The sequence below is a fragment of the Cygnus atratus genome, chromosome 4 (genome assembly GCF_013377495.2).
Source record: "Cygnus atratus isolate AKBS03 ecotype Queensland, Australia chromosome 4, CAtr_DNAZoo_HiC_assembly, whole genome shotgun sequence".
Classification (NCBI taxonomy): Eukaryota; Metazoa; Chordata; class Aves; order Anseriformes; family Anatidae; genus Cygnus; species Cygnus atratus.
In genome coordinates, this window is record NC_066365.1 from 52,571,657 (window position 1) to 52,593,416 (window position 21,760).

General features: G+C 34.1%; 1 protein-coding gene across 1 annotated transcript in view; it reads right to left on the reverse strand.

Moving 5' to 3' along the window:
* Positions 1-375: 375 nt before the first annotated feature.
* SLC30A9 (solute carrier family 30 member 9) overlaps positions 376-21,760 on the reverse strand; it is a 38,120-nt gene continuing 16,735 nt past the window's right edge. Inside the window, exons 10-18 of the mRNA XM_035554318.2 lie at positions 19,278-19,333; positions 17,848-17,983; positions 17,403-17,442; positions 16,892-16,963; positions 16,299-16,406; positions 14,833-14,998; positions 10,305-10,434; positions 8,099-8,212; positions 376-6,681 (exon numbers count right to left, since the gene is read on the reverse strand). Coding sequence (XP_035410211.2) covers positions 6,637-6,681; positions 8,099-8,212; positions 10,305-10,434; positions 14,833-14,998; positions 16,299-16,406; positions 16,892-16,963; positions 17,403-17,442; positions 17,848-17,983; positions 19,278-19,333 — 867 coding nt within the window. The 3' untranslated portion in view covers positions 376-6,636. The remainder of the gene's footprint in view (positions 6,682-8,098; positions 8,213-10,304; positions 10,435-14,832; positions 14,999-16,298; positions 16,407-16,891; positions 16,964-17,402; positions 17,443-17,847; positions 17,984-19,277; positions 19,334-21,760) is intronic.

Sequence of the window (21,760 nt, forward strand, 5' to 3'; positions counted from 1 at the left end):
GAGTTGGCACCAGCGGGCATCTGACACAGACAGCAAGAACCTACTCTACTGGGGAAGGAGTTTCACTCTTTGGGGGTCAGGGTGGAAAGGATTAATGGCACAGTTGCCACTGAAGTACAGAGCATTAATACATACAGCTTGGTTACCCTAGGCAGGTTGCTCACTTACGGAGTGGCGCATACTCTCGACACCACAAAGGCAGTTTGACTAACTAGTACAAAAAGATGGATATAACCTTTGTTTTGCATCCATAAAATGCTCCTCCATCCACTTTGAATTCAGAAACACAGCAAATCACCATCAACTGCCTAAAGCCAGGGTCATTGTTTACCTTCCAAATACACATAAAATAGCTTAAATTAACAGAGCACAACCTTTACCAGCTATGTAACATTTTACTGAATAATTACAGCTTCCAGACATTTTACAAGATGTACCAAATTCAATTATAATTACATGAGAAAACATATGCAGAGAAATACTTAAATATCTACATCTTACAAATCAAACTGACTTCTCCATACTAATATGAAGTAACCAAGACAGAATGAGAAAGCCAATACACCATAAAGCATCAGAAGGGGGAAGAAATGGGGTAGAGAATACATTTGATTAAAAGGCTGCATGGAAAAACACGTTTCAGTTTTGAGACTGCCCTTTGAAAGCTCTGCCACCAGTGAATACCCTCGCTGTTGGCTTTCAGATTAAATACAGTTTTGGCAATAGCCAAAAAGCTTTCAAATGCTTTAGACATTTTTCAGGTACTTCATCTCACATCCTTTTCCAATCTTTATTTTGAAGAGAAACTCACCAAGAAGCTTTATATTACATCATTTATACAACATTGCCTTTTTTGTTGTTGTTCACAACCTCAAATGGCTTAAATACAATCTAAATTTAGGTTACAAAAATCAAACTTTGATTGAGTGTAGAGCTGTATTCCACTACTTTAACAGACCCCTTGTCCCCATAACAGAACCATGAACACCGATAATACAAAAATATGACCAGGCTTACTGTTAGTGTAACACTTCTAAAAAGTAACCAAGACCTTATATTTTAATTGGTGCTTTCCATTTACATAGAAAAAAAAAAAAAGAAATTGTCCTTAAGAACCTAGTGTAATATAGAAGGATGATTTTCTCCGAACCTATTTTTCATTTTCTGTGGTATCTTATGTTTGTCTTCTTTACGTTACACATTGAAATTTCTCTTGAATTCCTTCCCACAATTTCGCGATTTAACTAGAAATCTTGCTTATCCAGAGACATTTAAGCAACCTGAAAATACAGACTAACATATTCAGTAACAGTTGTAACCCATTGCAACAATTCTGTAGTCCTTACAATACTCCACCCTTTTTTCCATACTTCTGCATGGTTTTTCAATCCTTTTCTGGCTGAAAGAAGCAATTCTTTAATTCACTCCAGCTACCATTTCTACGATTAAAATTACTCAACCTCCACTCACCAAACACACACCTCCTCAACAAAAATCCAGACTGAGACTATGCCCTTACCCTTAGCATTAAGGCTGTTTTCAGAGGGCAAACAGGTGTACATTTGCAAGACTGAATACCAGATTAGGAAACGGATAAACTGAGTCACTGATTTTCACTACAGAAAGACAAGTTTTCACTATAGTAGGGGGTGGGGGGAAACCACCCAACTCTCTTAATACTGCTCAAAAAAAAAAAAAAGTTATGAAACTTTGTTCTAAGCATTCTAATCAAATGTTATTTTGTATTGCTCTTCTCCTCTCCAACCATCATTTCTAACCTCTGGCCACATTTTCTAGATTGTATTGATATCTTCCTATTCCCAATGCTCAACATCTTAGGTTTTTCCTTCCTTGCATTCTTTCCTTTTTACCACCCATTTTGCTATAGTTTCTTTTCTTTTGCTTCAGCCTGAAAACCCAGACTGATTGACTGCAGTTTCTACAGCCCAAACAACCACATGGCACTTTTATTTTCCGCAGAACGTCTTCCAGAAATCAGACTATTGTGCTTGAAAGCCTGGATTCCTATTTCTTTTTATATGCAATGCAGCTACAGTTTTCTTTTGATCTTAATTATTTCTGTCTCACTGACAAGAAAGGAAATAAAAAAGACTTAAGCTAGACAACCCCTCTACAAAAAATCCATTTGGTACATCTCAACTTCTCATTTACATTAAGCAGGCAAACTGCAGAAGAGATAGATGTTAGTTGTTCTCTCTATTCAGAGCTAACACTAAGAACAGAAGCAGCACAATATTTAAGCTAGGAAAAATGTGCATTTTCATTTTACACCCACTTCTGCTGTGTAAGCCTTTAGGCATGCACAGAAGTTCAGCTCTGGTGCAGGAGTCAATATTAATCAATTGTCCTATTCTGCCAAGCCAAAATGCCTTAAGAACATGACGATCAAATTAAATACTTCTCTTTCAAGTCTTAGACAATATACTTCTGTGAATTCTTTTGAGAGAAACACATCTAGATCATCTTTAGCACAAGGATTACTTAATTGAGAATTCTTGAAAATTGCAGCACTCCTTTTGATACACAAAAGCCTAAGAACTCTTTGCAGGAAAGCCATATTTGATGCATTTATCACTAATAGAGGGACTTCCATAATGTATAATTTTTTCTTTGTTAAGCTGAAAATAGAAGTCAGCTAAAGCGATAACAAATAAGGAGGACAAAGAATTGCAATCAGTGTATTACGTAGACAAAACAAACCTAAAATTCTTCCTTGTTCTCTCCCCTTGTCAAAGGGAGACCAACAAAAATCAAATCTCTAACTACAGTTGAAAAAGCTTTGCCTACCAGAATCAGAGAATGCCAGTAGTTTTGGCTAGCATGATTTGAAGCTTTCAGAACAGCAATCACTACTGTAAACTACCAATGAACAAGAAGCCAGCACAAAAATCCAGAGACCAAGGGTAGAATTTAGCCCTGCTATTAAGACATAAGCTCCATGTTATGCCTTCCTCTTTTCCAAGTAAGAGATATTAAATAAGAAAAAAAAAGTAGGAATTCAAGGACCGAGAAAAGCACGGGCTAAAAAAACCTTCAGTTTGAGCACAAACCGCAGCAGAAAAAAGATGCAACACGCCTTTTGAAACATGTTCTCCGAGTCCCTGCTCCTCCTAGACCAGAACCCAAAGCAGTCCCTGTAACACGGTAGTGCACTAAAGGATTTACTAGTACCACACGCTTAACAAATGCTTTAGGAAGTTGTGGGGGTAGGCCACATGAAGTACCGAATTCCACAGTTTATAAACAATTTAGGCTTGAAATTGACTCATGGGGGCAAATATAATAACTTCAGAATTTTATATTTATCTTATAGAGTGTAGGAAAACACATATTATTAGTGTCCAGCCAATTTTGACTTAAAATACGTTATGATCACTCAGTATATTGGGACACTTAGACATTTTTACACTAACAGCGCAAGTTTTACAGAATTATGAGATATGACACAACAAATAAGCAAAGGGCAGTAGTACTTTGAACACAATTTGAAAAATAAAGCCTGTAATGCCAGTCTACAAAAATATTTTAAAACACTAAATTTTTATTGAAATATTTCCTAGAATATCTGCAGTTAGCTAATCCTCACTCCTTTTCCTTAACTACACACCTTTAAATCAGTCTCAAAGGATCATCATGTAATTGTATTTGTGATGAAGAAAAAATCCATTCCTTCAGACTTTACAATTTTTCTTCAATTCTGAGGATTCTATCAGGTAAATGGATTATTTGACTATTTTCCTCCAAAACACTAAAATAAAAGTAAACTAAGTACTGGACCCACATCGCCTCAAGCTTTAAGAAAAAAAAAAAGGAATAAAAATGTCAAAACTTTTAGAAGCAATCTATAGATTATAATACATATTAAAATGTAACAACTTGGAATTACCTTGCCTTTCCAATCTGACAGGCTCAATGAATCAAGATTTTCACCCAACTGCAAGACAGGCAAGTTTAAAAGGAACTGCCAAAAACAGTCATCCAGCCTTTTTGGGGTACACCACCATCCAGATCAGTTTTAAAAATGGAAACAGGTCCTCAAACTACACAACTAATTATGTACCTCAACCCAAGTTCTAGGTTCTTAAATTTAACATATTGCAATGATATAATCAAGAATGTAATTGGGAGAGAAAGATCTGAATTTTTTTATTGGAATGTGAACAAAAGGTATGTAGGTGAATATACTTCTGACTCAGGTAAGGAAATTAAGATGAGAATTCATGTGAATTACATCTCTGATGAATAAGAGAACATTTTTACAGGCAGATGGAGCAGAGGTCCTGTAAAAAAATATAAACTCATGCCTCCTCTTTAAAAAGATATTGGAACACTTCAGTATCTATATAGTGTTTACTAACTTTGTGAAATTTCTGCCTGCAACGGAGCAGACTTTATGAAATTTGTATCCTGTTAGCATCGCTGACACCCACATACAAACCATTTACATCACATTGACTATCACCCCACGGTAAGATTTTCCCAGTTCTACTCCTCTTTCAGTTTTTAACATTTCTGCAGTAACAATTGTTAAGCGTTTATTCAAATTCAAAATCCATGTAGATATTATTCTAGGCAGTAGGAAAGAGGCTATGCATTTATCAGATTCCAGTGCTCTTCGTGAATAACAGTAACATCAGCAGACTGCATGAGTTGAGATGAAGTTCACATGGAGGGGCAAGGAGATAGGTAAATGATGTAAAATGTAAAGTAAATGACTGAAAACGTAATTACTTTAAAATTTAAGTAATATTTACTTGATACAGTACACTTGCAAATTACCTTTAAACTCTTTTACTAAATGCATTTTTAATCATCAGGCTTAAATATACTAATTCTACAACAGGAGAAAAAAGAGGCCAATTATGCCTTCTGGATCTGCCACAATAAGCTAATACACTACAAATAAGCCACTGGTGAATAGGAATCATGGGCGAGGATACCAAAAAGATCCTTTACCCACAATCACTGTATGTGAAGTCCCATCTTTATAAACAAACTCTGGAATGTTATTCTATCTAAAATGACCAGCATGCAAAGTGTTTTTCAGTTGTTGAAAGGCATGCTACTTTCAATTTTTATAATTCTCTGGTAAATTATATTTAATACAAAAAAAAAGTCTAAAAAGCTTTTAGTCAAATCCAGACATACTGGTCTCCACAATTATTATTTGCTGCAATGCTTATAATTTAATCTTAATAAACTAATTTTTGATGACTTGTGTTTCATGTCAGCATTTCTTCTCTCAGCCAGTCAGTCATTACTCAGCAGAGGAGTCACTAGGAAGTTCTTATTACCACCTCTCACTCATAAGCGATTTTCATTTACTGAAAGGTTTTAAAGCGCATAAAGGATTTTCCTCAGAGTTACTTATATGTAGTTATTTCGCTTATATTTCAGTATGCATGATCATAGCTTCTATTAAATGACTGGTTCTCAAAGAATCTGGTATGACTTGGGTGCCCGCTGCAGAAAGCCCTGAGGTTGATCTTGTGTAGTGCTAGAATTGCAAGTTTCAGAGTTATAAATTCTAGACACTTATCTCTGGATTGTTGAGGACCACTGAAAATTCTTTTACTTTCCCAGACAAGTATGGTCAATTCTTAAAAAACACAAAGTAAGCAGTTTAGAATTCAGATAATGGATAATGCCTATAGGTAAATAAATAAAAAATACAATGTATTCATTTGTTTAATTATAAATATTTCTAATACAGTTTTAACTGTTATTACTTCCAAATACATTTCTTACATCTTCTAGCAATGACCATTTCTGGCAATACCACCTATTAAAAGTATAAAAAGCAAAAAAAAAAAATGCCAGGTAACTTAATAAACACTACCATAAATATCTCCCAGATTACATCTGAAGATATTTACAAAAAAGAGAACAAGTGTAAAAGTAGGAAAAAATTAAACAGAGGAAATTCACTGAAATCTCTACACAGTAATTTCTTCACAGTAACTCAACGTACTCTGGCTAACCACGTAAAGCTGACACCACCGAGGAGAAAAATCTGATTTTTCTGAAGTGCTGTTGGTAATCACAATGGTGGCAAAAAGGTTCCAGGTCATGGTACTTAAGAGAAGGCCAGTGCCTGTTTGAAAGAATTTATCTCATAGAAAAGAAGAACTGTGAAATAATCACACAGTTGAAATATAACAATTAGTTTAAGGTTGGCAGGTTCCACTGGAACAAACTCTTCCTAGCTAATCTTAATATCTCCCAAGAACCTTTAATGATATCTTGAAAGAAACTAAATAAGTGCAAACTGACTGCAAAGGGACACAATTGAAAAACTAAATGTGTTGTATATTTTCAGGCAGTTTTATTTGCCTAACTAAACCTCAAGTCTGAAGTTCTGAATTGCAGTAAATATGCTCAGATTCTCCAGTGGAGTTTAAGTCAAGTAGCTTTTCAAATTGATTTTACCATGGAATTTGTTGTCTGAAACTCTAATGCTCTTCCAGAAACAGAAGCAGTGCTAACAGCCCAGGACGCCTACAGCTAAAGTAAGCAAGGTATGGTGCTGAGGTCACTGCAATTTCAGAAGCTTTTCAGCCATTTACATGATTTCTTCCCAAAATGGTATCAACATAAAGATTTCTTCTGCCAAGTCTATAGTATCTCCAAATCCACGTGACGAACATCAGGATTTCGTTGCTGAAATTAAAAAATATATGTTTTTAATTGAAAATATTCAAACACATTTTTGCACATGGATACAATAAGGAATAACTTCAACAAATACAGCCGTTATTATAAGCAATTTTGAAGACTAAGTCATCTTTTTATTTGACAAATACTCTTTAATTTCACCACTGAATTAGCTCTTATGCTTTATAAGGTATGAAACAGCTCTTTTGATTTTAAAAAGGCAATTACTTTTTAAATAAAATTATCCAAATAAAACTTTCTTAAAGTCATATGCATGTGTTTAACAGGTATTATCCTGAATAATGGATAACTTCTGAAATAATTTGTTGAATGCCATTGGATCTATTTATGAAGATTTAAAATACTATTTCCATTAAGAAATACGTATTCTCTGATGTTGTAGAAATACGTTATCATCATTACATGAACTGTACAATCTATGACAGGTTTACTAAGAGTCACCTACTTCAAACTCATCCAGCCTGTGAATCTGACTTGTGTATCCAGTAAAGCGTACTCAATGGCAACACAATCACTGAAATCCCTAACTATACCCAAAAATAGTATTCATGTTAATAAAACAATTAGTTATGAGCCTGCTGCTCAAAAACCATGAAGAACTCGATCTGCTGATGCAATTACACTCAAAAACATTTTGATTTATAAACAGCACCACTCTAGGGATATAAACTGAAACTAGAATATTTATCAAAAATTATAGGCAAGGATGGACATGCTCTTGAGCAGTGTCTCCCCATGAAGGGAAAAGAGAGTCATAACAGGACTGTATTTGTCTGGCAATCAGTATACTTACAGTTCTATATTCATACCAGAAAAGGTGTAATTAACAGCCATGAAATAAGTAGAAAATTTAAAATAGCAACAATCCTTTGTTACATCAACCAAAGGATATTTAAATTGTATAACAAAAAAGAAGTAATGATAAGTAGTAATGACAGGCTTGTAAAAGCAGTAAGCACTGTGCTGTTTCAACATCAGCAAAAGCCACTGAGTAATTAGAGCACTCAAACAGTGATACCAGCTTTGACTAAATGCTAAGTACCATGCTAAAAAGTTAAATAAAAAAAAAATTGCTACTTTAGAACCAAAACAAAATTCAACAGCATGTAAATAACCTGACACTGAGAATACCCTAGCATTTACAGAGGCACAGTTAGTTCTCATTTCATGAAAACTGTGTTACACAATAGTATAAAACTGACCAAAATGCAAAACAGATCAAAGGCAAAGGGTTTGCTGCTGTTCAGAATTTAGTTAGTGAAACTACAGCAAGAAAATTGGCATTAAGATCGTCAACCTCTTTCCTTCTTATGTTTACAGGCAATATCACAAGAAGTAGAATCAATGGTATTGTTTAAAGTATATCAGAGTATACACTTCCTATTAAACAGCTAAATTTTACCTTTAGGTCTTTCTCAAGTCTGTCTACTTCAGCTCCCAGTGTGTCAATGATATTCTCACCATGCTTAAGCATGAACGCTTCTAATTCTTCAAGGGTCTTCACTTGCTGAATTTCCTAACAAGAAATCATATTTAAGAGGTTGAGAAGGTGAGAAAGGGGGAGGAGGGGAAAATGCTTATTCTGGGTACCACGTGATCAACTCATCTTAAAATCCACAATTACCGTGAATGATGATGTAAATACTGCTCCTCAATAATACCAAAAAAAACTCAAAGACAGTTGACAAGAACTAAGACGAGGAGACCAAGTGCATAACAAACTGAAAGAATAAGGTTAAGGAAGACAGGAGGCTACATCCACCCCCTGCCCCCACAAAAAAAAAAAAAAAAAAAAAAAAAAAACACAGACATCAGAAGCACCAAAGAAGGTATCACGGCATTATCCTAAGCTTTCCTTAGGACTCTCACACCCGAGAACCAAATTGGCCAGAAGCCACCCTATGCCCTCTAATATCTCTGTCACCAGTTAGATGATACAGCTGCAATGCAGGACAAATAGGTTATTGGTAATAGACTGATGATAATCAAATAGCCAATTTGTCTTGTGCATACAAATACAAAACAACATTAATTTCTCTTCTGTCACATTACTCTAAAACAGAAAAGACTAATAATGTACTTGAATGAGCTTAAAAAATGTCCCCCAACCACACTAATGCGTGACTAAGACAAGGGCAAGTCTAACAAGCAAAAGAAATGAGATTAATCTGAATGACAGCACTTCAACTGATAAATTTCACAACTTTAGAATGAGCAGTGTTGATACCAATACAGGATAAGCTAGTTATTTAAAAAATGAAAACGCAGACCAAAAGGCAAGTGCTATGTCTTCCCTTGACTACGGATGACAGAGTCCTGCTGAAAGGGGCTATTCTTCAATGTCGGTTTCATAACTGACACAGGGTTACTACATGGAACTACAGTGACCTGTATAAGAAACAGTTGTCAATCTAGAACCAACCAGGAAAAGAAACAGCGAAGGTTCTATGCAAGGGAAGGGACTAGCGGGTAAAGAACAAAAATCAGCAAGGACTTTGAAAAGTAGCATACTGAACATGTGCAACAGCAAAGCAAAGGAACTGGGACTCAGCAATATAAAATCAAGCAAACCTGCATTGCCCCAGTTACACAAACTTAATAGCACTCTTCCTTCTAAAAACATATTAAATTGAAATCCAATCCATGTACAAATCACATATTGCACTATATAATATACATCTTTTATTATTATTATTATTAAAGGGTGGTGCTTTTTATAAACTCACACACTGACTAATGCCTTAAAAATTTACAGCAATTAAACATAAATTCAGATAACTGCTAAGTCACGTTTAATGGACAGACATAAAACGTAGACATCTAATCTTCATTTTGAAAGGGTACCAAAGAAAAATCTTACAGCTATGCATACAGATGTGTATAAGAAATAGTTACCAGTGAAAATAGATGGATAAGCAAAAACATTTTGGCTACTTAAAACTCTCTTCGTAGTTTAGACAAATTATTCTTTACTTCAAACTTCATAGCTTTGCCATGTAAAATTCAACTGAGAGGGGTTTTGCATTTCTGTATTGAAGAGAGGAATTAAAAAAAGCTTCTCTGAACTATGCTAGAATCAGAGACAGGTGCTTACAGATGGTTAAAGCTGTCAAAATGCTAAGTCATGTGATGCAAGCAATCCATATTCAAGTCTAGTCCGAATGGCAGGATCTGTAAACCGTAACTCTGCATCTTCAGCACCCAAGGTGAATGTCTCCGCCAAAACAGATGCTTATTCTCAAGTGACAGGCTTCTAGTTTTAACCAGAGTTCTCACAATTTAATAAATATTTGACAAGCTATGTTCTTAATAACATGATTTTAGACAAGTCTGCATTTTCTAATGAGAAGTTGAATTAAAAATCTGCCCTTCTTCCTACCCAGGCCCTGCTAAGCCCAGAAATGGCTCTATTTCAGCAGCACATTAACACGATTCTGTGTACAGATGCACTGTTCAGAACACACACAAAGTAAAGACATCTACAAACCTTCAAAATGAAGACGTCATTTTCAAGTCCCGAAAAAAATTTTTTTTTTTTTTAAACACACTTGAAGCTAGAAAACAAAATCAAATGCTGGAAGTAACAAAATCATTTTGTTTATACATACTTGTAGCAGCTGTTCAATGTCTTGTTTTTCCAGGTAAGAACGAGTAACGACCCGCCCATCAAAGTCTACTTCTGCCTTGAATCTCACTTTGCTCATTCCCATGTCTGTGGCTTTCACATCATGAATTGCTCTGAAATGCAGAATTTTTAAAGAAAAAGTAGAACGACACAAAGTAAATAACTAGCTAGTTTGACTTCTGGTGTTAATAATATTGTTACAGTAAAATGACCGATTAATTTTTAAAAGGTCACTAACTTTGACTAACATATCCTCATTTTCTTATCACACATTTCCATTAAATATTGATTTACACCTCTTCCACAGACACCTGCTACACCAACACAAGTATCCCACATCCTTGAAGGGCTCACTACAATAAAAGAGAGACTACAAAAAGCATGGTAGATTTAGAACAAGATTAGTAGCGTTTAAAAAGAAAAAAAAAGCTTTTAAGTTCAATTTATTTGCTACACAGAAGGTTGGTTTGGGGTTTTTTTGTTTGTTTTTTGCTTTTTCCTACTCTAGAACATAATTTATTCTGCAATGAAAAACATATACATGCAACTATTTAAAAATTTTGTATGGTATTTCTATTGTATTTGGAACTCCTTTTTGATCATAATGAATTATTGATCATAACTAATAACAGTACAGGCATTTGTATATGGCAAAAATGTTTTATTATTATTATTATTTATTCAAAGGTTTCTAACAGACGCTAGAATATGGATGTTGCAATACATTTGTACTTTGGACCACTGAGTACTTCTGTTTCCTTATAGCTTTTACTCCCGTTTGCTAGATAAACACTATGATGTGTAATTACCTTTTCCCCCCCCTAATTAGATTAACACAAATTTACTTCATCCTTAAAAATAGAACTTAAAGTTGCCATTGCATAGTAAGTCTCCACATTTTTCCATCAAGGCCAGAAAAAAAAGTAGAGACTAAAAAATGGGACATAAATCACAAGTTTCAAATTTTTGAAATTCTTTATTCCAATATTTCTGAGGCAAAAGAGCAAAACAAATATCTGAGGTCAACTGCAGACAAAGTTCCAATGAATGATTTTATTGACAGAAAAATCCAATCTTAAATTTTTAAATTCTAGCATAACATTTAGACAGAGCAATAAAGCTCACATGATAGCAAGTACTATTTTTTCCCCATTTGTTTTACTAAATTGTGCAATTTTACAGCACCTTTAGAATTAGCATGCCCTTTTCTCTTAAGCAAATTTACTCTTCCCAACCAGAAAGGTTGCTTCCCATCTGAATGCTTATAAATTAGAAATAACTTCACAAGGGGTGCAGGGAGAAAAGTGGAAGGCATGCATTTCTGAAGTAGCCTGTTCTCCCTACAGAGAGCAGCCTACAGAGAACAGGAGGCAGAAGTTTAAGATGATCAGTTACAGAAAGAGTTTATGGAAATTCTCTTATAATACTCTATTTCTTTGTGTGTCAAGAAATTAAAAAAAAAAAGAAATAGAATGAATTAACTATAGATACAGCAAAAAAAAAATCATCATATCAAATATTAAAGCAGAAGAACTATCAGCTTACTGGTAGCAATAAAGAATTTCCAGCTCCAATCACATTTGTACAGCAATATTGTGGGACGCTACCAAATCAAAACAGTATTAACTGAAGTAACCTAACTTGCATCAAACCATCTTATTGCACAAGAGGGTATCTAAGGTAACGGATATGTTTCAATGAGGGTTATTGAAGGGAATTCAAATCCACGAGATTAAAAAATGTTGAAGATATATCGAGAGCTAAGAAAGAAGATAAAAGATCTGTCAGACCCTAATTAGATGATAACTTGATAACAGAATTCAGTGGAATGATGAATATTCTGTAAATGCAGACAAAAATATCTACTTGCTCATAACCTGTCCAGGGAAGATAAGACCATAAGTCAGGGGGAGAAAATCACAATTCAAAAAACAAACATACAAGCTAAAGCTTAAGTTACAAAGCTTGTGGGCGGCTAGAACATGCTACGAGCTCAAACTAAGGAAAAGAGCAAGTTTTACACTCAGGAAAAAATTGTCAAGAAGTTCGAATTATGAGTTTTGAGCCATCAGTAGTAATTTTTCATGTTAAAAAAAAAAGATTTTTACAACAGAACAGTAGCACAATTACCTAATAGCTGTTACAATTAATTAAAATTGAGGATGAAACTGTCACCAAAAATAGTTGACACCTAGGGGCACATGATTACATTCCATAAAAATAGGATGAGGACAGTCTGTACCAAATCATACATTTTATCTCACAGTTCCAAAAGCTTAACCTCCTAACATTTCAGTTAAACTGAACACAAAGATTTAGGCACCAAAACGTGTGAACAAAAGTTACAAATGGAATGTTCACGTAGCAAAAATAAAATCAAAGTAATTTTTCAGCCGAGAATAACTGTGAAAGACCATTCTAGCTCACAAGTTAAGTAAGGGCTACAGCTAGAAATTATTAAGCAAAATGAAAATGGAAAATATATAGCCATGAGTTTAAAAAAAAAAAAAAAAAGAGAAAGAAATTGTCCAAGAAACTAATAAGAGTGAAAAAAAGCAATCACTGTTGGTGATACAAACCAAGTTTTATTTTGTTTTGATTTTAAGTATAGCAGAAACAAAAGATAACCTGGAAACAAGCCTCCTACTAGATGGAAATGACGGAACTACTACTGATACAGAGTAGGTAGAAACATGTAATAAGCATCATCTTCTTAATCTGAAAAAAGCTGAACAACAAACTAGTTCAAAAAAAACACTTATCTTAGTAACCAAGAAGCATACTGGACATTTAAAAGAAAAAAATGCTTCTAATTCATCAGGCTCTGGAACTTGTATTTGACAGTCAGAAGAACTAGGAATAACTGTGAAAGCCAATTAATTTTTTATCTTGCAACGCTAATGAGAGTGGGGAAAAAAAAGATTAACACTGTGCAAAAATTTAAGAATTACAAATAAGACGATCCATTCCATTAAAGACAATTTCACCTGACAACCAAAGGCAAAATAGTGAAAAAAGGTGGAAAAAAATATATATTAAGAGCATTAATATCAGTCATTAAGGCTTCAGTAAATGTAGGTCTTGTCAAACAAACCCTGTAAAAAAAAAAATTCAAGATTTAGCTGAAAAACAGATTAGCAAGCCAGATCATTTATTTTAGTACTACAGCAGTTAGTATTGTCTGATGAATCAAATAATTTATAATTAGTAGTGGAACATGATGTTCAGGCAATCCATTGATGGAATAGTAGGTTATGAATGGTGATGGCAGGGGAAATAAAAATCAGAGCTTCTGGATCCTTTGGTCAATTTGGATTTAAAATATCTTCTGATGAATACTAAATGATTCCCCTTCACATATATCCTCTTCATATCAGGTAGAAAACATCTAAAAATAAAGATTGCAAACCCTCTCTGAAAGAACATGAGAGGACTGTTTTGAGAAGCAGCAACTGCAAAAAGGAGAATTGCACTGAAAACTCACGTATAGTCAGTTCCTTACTAAGTCTTCACTTTCTTATTATCCTATGTGCTTCTTTAAAATTAAGTTACTTTCTGTTATAAAAAATACTTTCATCAAGAAGGAGATAACTAAATCTGCTCTGTTCATAAGTTATAGCTGCCTATAAAAATGAATATAATGTAAATAGTGTTTGGGACAGGAATGATTTCAGGATTCCAGCCTGGGACAAGAAAGAGCCAACAATCTGTGTACTTTGGATATGGAATTTGGGAATACTTGAAAGAAACTAATTTTGTTTTGTTTTTCCCCTCCATAACTCAGGAATGACCACGAATAATAAGAATAAAAACTAAAAAAACTGTAGATGATTTACTTGGAAATACATTTCTGACTAACGATTAAGAAGAAAACAAAATTAGATTACTTTAACATTATTAACCTTAATTTAGAAGCAAAAGCAAAACAGCTCCTGAAAAGCATTTAAACAATATTTCAGATTATGATGAGCTGTAAGTTTTTTATTTCAAATTACAGATATCCAAAGGAAGAGAAATTAGCACTGAGTTCATTCTGTAAACATCTAACATGCAGAATCTATTATAACACTACTGCAGCACTTCACTGCCAGCTGTAACAGAATCCCATACACTGAATGTTAACAGTAACATAGAATTAAAACATTTAAGTATTATACGCTATGAAAGCAACATTGCGGCATCATTTCTGTTTGCATTTCATGTATTTGAAGTTACTTTTATATTTGTCATGACCTTCTCATTAAGTCATGTGACAATTCTGGTAATTAATGTAGCTTTTGAAACATATATGCAATTTCATTTCAGCTGTGGAGCATATGAGAGGTAGGTGTAAACTTATTACATTTTTTGCATAGACGTTAGTAATAATTAAGTCTAAAAATCTCAGTATAGAAAACTAAAAACAATCTCACCAAATTTCTCTTATATAAGTGCTTGAATGATTTTTCCAAATGTTATTTCCCTGCTTTTTGCTGTTCTTAGTAGAGTTTTTGAATTATAAACATTCTCACCTTACTACAGGATCACTTTCCAGTAATTCAGTAAGTCGCTGCAGCTGTTCGGGCTGAATGGATCGTCCCAGCAGGGCTTCAGTGTTAGTGTAGATAAGAAATGCTGACACAGTTCCTAACAAAGTTCCAACACCTAGAGACCCCACGCTGTCATAATATGGGTTTCCTAAACAAGATATCTCAAATTAGTTTCAGAGAGCATTTCTAAAACATTCCAGATAATTCAGGTTTCACACTGAAAGGACTACACAGTTTGTTTGGGTGTCTTGTTTTGTTTTTTGTTTGTTTTGACTTAGGTACTAGCAATTCTTTACTACTGAGGAACACAAATTTGGAAGAAAAAAAGTTATCTTAAGAAAGTCTCAAGTCCCTCCTCTCACTCAGCTAGGAAATATCATACACTTCTTTTTCCTGCAGGACTGATGAGTAGTCTTTTCAGTTTTTTGGTTTTCTGGGTATAGACTTTATGAATATATACGAATATACAATTCTATAAATGTAAACATAGGTAGTAGCACAACCAAAAGCCTTTGCTCTTTTATCAGTAAAGCAACATTGTTTTATGAAAATAATTATATAGCCATTATTTTGATGGAAGACAGAACAGATTTCCTGCATGATTTTTTCTACCAATTCAAACACTTGCAATTACTAACCATTCCTGGAATACAGTATTTATATAATGGATGTTAAACATGTATTTACTGAAATTCAGATTGGTAAAAGGAGTACTGTATTTTTAACTTTATGAAGGAAACTAGAGATTAATTTTTATACAGAAGTCTTTTTAAAAAAAAACTTGCAACTAATTCATTGAAAGCCACAAGCATAAAAATGCCATTTCTTTAAAAAATGATTAGAAGAAAAAAGTCAAAACCTCAAACGAGGTAAGTAACTAATCTTTCCTCTATAAAATTTAACTGTGTAAAGACAGACTTTGAATCAGTTGCCATACAGATCATCCAACCTGCACAATTTGGGTTTGCCACATTGTTCAAGAACAGTTATTAAATCAGAAGATAACGCTAACACCACTAAGTATCAAAAGGAAGGGAAGAACTGCCTCCTTAAATCCTCCCCACATGCATGTGGGGCTGCATACCACTGAATAAGGAAGTTCAAATTATGTAATACCACTAAGTCATTTAGATATGTGACTATAATAAACATACTTTTAAAATATCTTAGCTTGTCCAGTACAATAGCTCAAACAGAAGCTAGTTCCATTTGCATGCAAGTACTCTTTCAGGTTTAATTCCATCAATAACTGACATGAAAAAACAAATTATTTTTGTTTTAAATATTTTAAACTCAAACTACTGGAAATCAGATCAGAGAACAGCATAGTACTGGAAAAGCGCAGAGCTATATTTAAATCAACCAATATAAGCCAAATAATCTGTGTTCATATAATGCACAGGAAGAAATTAATATTCAGCTTGCCTCAGTTTGAGGCAGAATTTTACCTGTTAAGGAAGTCAGGCCCATACAGGTAGCAGCTACAGCCACACTCAGAACTGCTGCAGCATCCTCCAGTAACACCACATTGGTACTAGGATCACGACTCTGAACAACTGTGTAAACAAAAAAATCACATTGCTTTGGAAATCTTAGCTTTACTATGTTATGCACAGTACTTTATAAGCAATATTAATACTATCAAATTAAAAGAAAAAAAATCCATAGGTATATAGTTGTAAACTGAATCTTTACGTGTGCTCACGCTTCTTGAAAGCATTCATAAATACAAAGAGCAAACCCTGTGCAAATTATGGAAACAATTATGGAAGCTTCTCCAAAACATTTGAAAAATGTAAAGCAGCATTTATCCAAAAAAACGGAAAGTACTTCAGTAAAAATATTTAATTAGTGCTACTTAAATCAACAGGTTTTCAGCTAATTTGTAAAATGTATTTGTTACTAGAATAGAGGAAATAGATTAATAAAACAAGGAATTAGGAAGGAAGAAGAGACAAAAATGTTTCTATAATAAAGCAACTACTAGTAAATAGATTCTGTTTTAAATAACCACATACCTTACTGCTATAACGACACATACCATATTGATAAAATGACAGACCCTTGGCTCGAGCACTCCTGCGGATTTCATTTATAGCGACAAGAAGGGTAGCTGAAACAACACCAATGTAGTTGTTGAAAATGGTTAGAGGCAAAAAAAAAAAAAACCACCTTGTTTTCATTTTGAAAGGGGGGATCTTTTATTTATATCATAGCAACCGATCGTCAAGAAAACTCATACTTTGACAAAGCAGAAAGTAGCCTTCTTTTCTACAGATTTCCTAATAAAAATCAGAACAGTTACATTCACTGACAGTTAAATACCAAAAAGACATTCTACATATACTTTCAAATGATGCATTCTTTAACTTCTAATTAGATAAGATTGATAAGGAAAGTTTTCCCACTTCTTTTGTTCATCACAATTGTCACCAACAAAGCTCAAAACTTTACTGTTGTGTAAGCAAGGACTAATTGTTACTGCAATTATTCATGGTGTACTCTCAGAGATTAAGAATACTGAAATAAAAATATTTCTTGGAACTGCATACCTCCTTCAGATACCAACGACCCTGCTAAAATGCAATATGCCTGTATGGAAGAAAAGCAAAAACACCTCTCAGTTATTGTTATATCGATATTTGTACAGATCTCATCACCACAGACTAGCCAAATGCAGCAATTCCAGAACAACATTACACACCATAAACAGAAATAAATGATCCAACAACCAAACAACCATCAATATTTGAATTATGCAATATAATGTAAAATAGAAAAAGATCTTAAGGAGGTGAGAAGGGAAAATGAAGAGTTTAAAGAATGGCTAAAATTTAACAAGATTTCTTTTTTCAAAACATTGTCATTGAGGATGGTTTAAGTTAATTGTGTTAGGACTCACACTGACTCAGGAAGTGAATTTCAAATAGTATCATTACTTTCTATTAAGTCACCAGTGTCAAGTACAGATAGAATAACAAAACGAGATTAGCTTACCCAGAGAAGAGATTCTATAGGATGAGGGTGGAGCAAACCCATGATCCCATGATACCAAGAAAGTCCTGCACCCATCATGAAAATGCCCACCCCACTGATCAGGGAAGCAATATAGCGCATGTTTGTGAAACCATACCTAGATGAAAACAAAGAAAATTATTTAGGAAAATAAGCTACTGTATCTCTGCAGACATATCTACAGGTTTTTTCCCTGATTTTTTTTACACGTCTTAGATCATCAAGACTGCACGTCTACTTAAGATAACAGGTGCTAAAGCCAACATAAAACATGAAAAAAACAAGGTACTTGAAAAATGATATCTAATACATACAAAGACATCAAGAATAGATATTTATTTCCTTTTTAAATAAGCTTTTTATATAGCAGTACTAGCTCTTGTGTGGAAACTGAAGTTTTTTGTGACTGTAAGAAACATATGCAGCTAGTCTACATATTTTTTTTTGATACTAATGTAAAGAGAAGAAAACTTGTGAAATCTTTGGGTAGTTCAGTTAGCTGCAAACCTTCAACATTTGCAGTCTTTATGAGTAATATTACTTCACCTCTTCCCTCTGAAGTGTACCTGTATTCTTTTTCTGATATTAACTGCTACTACAAACAGAACATTCCTTCAGTAACATTTAAAAAGCAATAGTTTGAAAGACAAACACTAAGGAAGACATGAAAAACTTGAGTGGAAGGAGATGTAAAGAATATTTTGACAAATTTATCATCAACACATTTTTCAAATTACCTGAAGCTCTTAATGAAGAGAACCCTTAACTAATTCTGTAGATCAGGCATATAATGAACTATTGCTTACAGTAAGAATGACTTGCCCAAACACGTGAAGTGTAAAGCATGTTAAGACCAAGAGAGTATCATGGAGACTACAGCTTGTAATGTTCATGATGCTGTAAGAATATATAATTAAAACCCCTGTTACTCAAGACAAAAACAGTAGTTTAAGTCAAACACTTCTCCTTACAATACAAGTAACTTCCCTGCAGAAAAGCACTTTGTTGAAAATAGATATCAGGGATGATTTTTTTTTTTTTTTTTTTTTTTTAAATGTTGCTGTTCACACGAGTAATATCTACAAAGTAAATCTATTCCTTTAAGTTATCCATTGGAAGAGGCAGAAGAGACCAGAATAACTTGAAGGAATAAAGCCAATTAAAATAGTACACATCAAAAAACACACCACAACAAAAATCATGAAATATCACATGCATCAAGCCACTGAAGCTAAAACTCCTGCAGTTTGGCAGAAATCAGCATTCTTACTTTTTTTCTATCATAAAAGCAGAAACACTGCATTTCCGATCAAAATGAAATGGCACATTTAAAAAGAATAAGTTGATGCACAAAGAACTCATCTTACTCCTATATATGATTACTGAAATCATTATTTACTCCAAAAGCTTACGGATGACTAGGGTCAGGTGTCCTTGCAGACTGACTGATGCCCAAAGCTAGCAATGCCTATATAGGACAAAAAAGAAAAAAAAAGTTGAAAAAAGATTAGAAACATTTGATTTCAACTAAACTTGAAAGAGAAATAAAAGTAGAAGCAATGTGTTGATTTACACGTGCTTTCTTACTGAAATTTTATTAGAGCTGGAATATAATCCTCAACCCTATAATCAATATATATAATATACGTATCAATCCAATAACCCTCTCCCCGCCATGAAAATTGTTAATTATAACTTTAAGATTTTATAATTGTGACTACATGTCTACTACATTTAATCACAACAGTTATCACTCTGTGTAGTTACATGTTGTACAACATTACATGTTGTACAGTACACGTAATCACGAGTTATCACTGCTTCAGTGTGAAAGAATGTAGTTCTTCAGGAAACAAAACTATTTTAATAAACCCCTCTTGAAGAGGAATTACACAGAGCCTACAGTGATGACGTATAATTTTAAAGCAATAATTTCATACTGCAACTTCTTTCACTACTGAACTTAGTGGTCTCCAAACTGAAGCAAAATAACATTTTGAAGGAAGAAAAAAACCCTTGCTATCTAAGTGGAATATCTGGGATATTTAATTAGGCATGGATTAAAATATTGATGCAGTAAATTACAAATCTAGACCTCAATTTTGCAAGTACATGCTTTTATTTTAGGAATGTGAATATATCTAAACATAATAAGAAGTATTAAAATTGAATAAACGCTGTAGGCTTTGCAGGAGGCAAGCTGCTTTGAGGCAGCAAGCTTTCTCCTGTGATTTCTCCAAAAACCACACAGTTAAATATTTGAACAGAAAACCAGCTTCACAACGGAACCTTTAACTTTCACATTTAAAAAACTGAATTGCTTTTCTACTTGTAACTGGTAGAGAATTCCACTATCAAACTTGATTCACCTATACATCGACAAATTTGGACAAACGAAAATTGCATGCTTTAAGGCTGTCTCCCCATAAATTTCCTTAAGTATTTTCAGTTGAGTTAATAGCACCATTCTCTCCACTTTACAGCTGGAACAACTGAAAGGCTGTCTAAGACCATTTACAGAAAAAATAAGAAACACACCATAAGTTCTCAACGCAGTCCTTCCAGACCAACAAATGTACTCAGTATAAATGAAGTAGAAAGGCAGCCCGGATTATGTTAAAATGATTGAATTCTGACCTAAGATTCTGGGCATTCTTCAAATTTAAGGAAACATAAGACAGTTCCATTTTATAGCAATCACAAGCTACCCAAGGACTCCCTTTGTTTGAACTTCAAGAGGGTTCCAGCCACTCATTCAGCCACTTTGTTTGTTTCCAAAGACTTGCTATAACAAAAACAGAAAAAAGGATTCCCTCTACACTAGGAGGGAGTGAGATTTCAAGGTCTCCTGATGTATGTCTCAAGCATGCTAAGGAAAATAGTGGAACGGTCAGCATGAATTTTGTCCCTGCACACCAATATTACACACCGAGCTCTGAGTCTGCACACCACCTTACCAAAGTGTGTCAGATGTGGCTAGTCGCACTGCGTGTAGCCACTAAGGCAGTCTAGTAAAAGAAACCAAGATGCTCAAATTCTCACCATTCTTTTACCAACAGATGACTAACAAGTCTATTATTCTCTTACCATACCTGACAGGAAGAGTATTTCAAGTTAACATTTTAACAAAATAATATAGTGGTATACTTTGTCTGTCATCTTAGTTCCAACTCCCACTGATGATCCATGAAATAGCTGACTGCAGTTCTACTTACTACAACTTCTCTCTTTCAACTTGCTTCTAAAAACCTTTCAGAATCTACATTCTGACTTGCCTCATTCTTAATAGAAATTAAAATACACAATTTAGTTTCTGAGGTATCAGGACACACACTCAATACCACTTTAAGATGACAAATACATCATTCTTGTCTGCGACATGCAGGGATCAAGCAGAGAGGAGTGAGCACGTAAACCAAATCACAGGCATTTGGTTCTGAAGCTGCTTCCAAAAGATAAGGCTGGTCACATTGGACAGAATTGATGTAGATGTATTACAAATAGAATTACCTCAGCAGAAACACTAGTCCAAATATTAAAACCAGTTTTATATATAGTTACAAGTGACTCTTTCTACACTCTGCATTTAAGGCTTCTAGACTAGGTCAATTATTCTGCTGTTTATAAACTCTTCAAATTACTGACATTAGTATAAAGAATAAAAGAGCAGCCACACAAGCCTGTAGGAATCACTAATAGAAACCACTAGTTTTGGCAACTAAATGTGCAACAGGGTAACAACAGCTCGGCACTCAGATTGTGGAACAGCAGGAAGAGCTCTGCAGTTAGCAATGTTTCCAAGTAATGTGCATTTCTGACAAAATATGCCTTCGTCTGTCTACAATTAGATAAAAACTATACATAATAACATTTTGTTTTAAGTGAGATTTGCCTT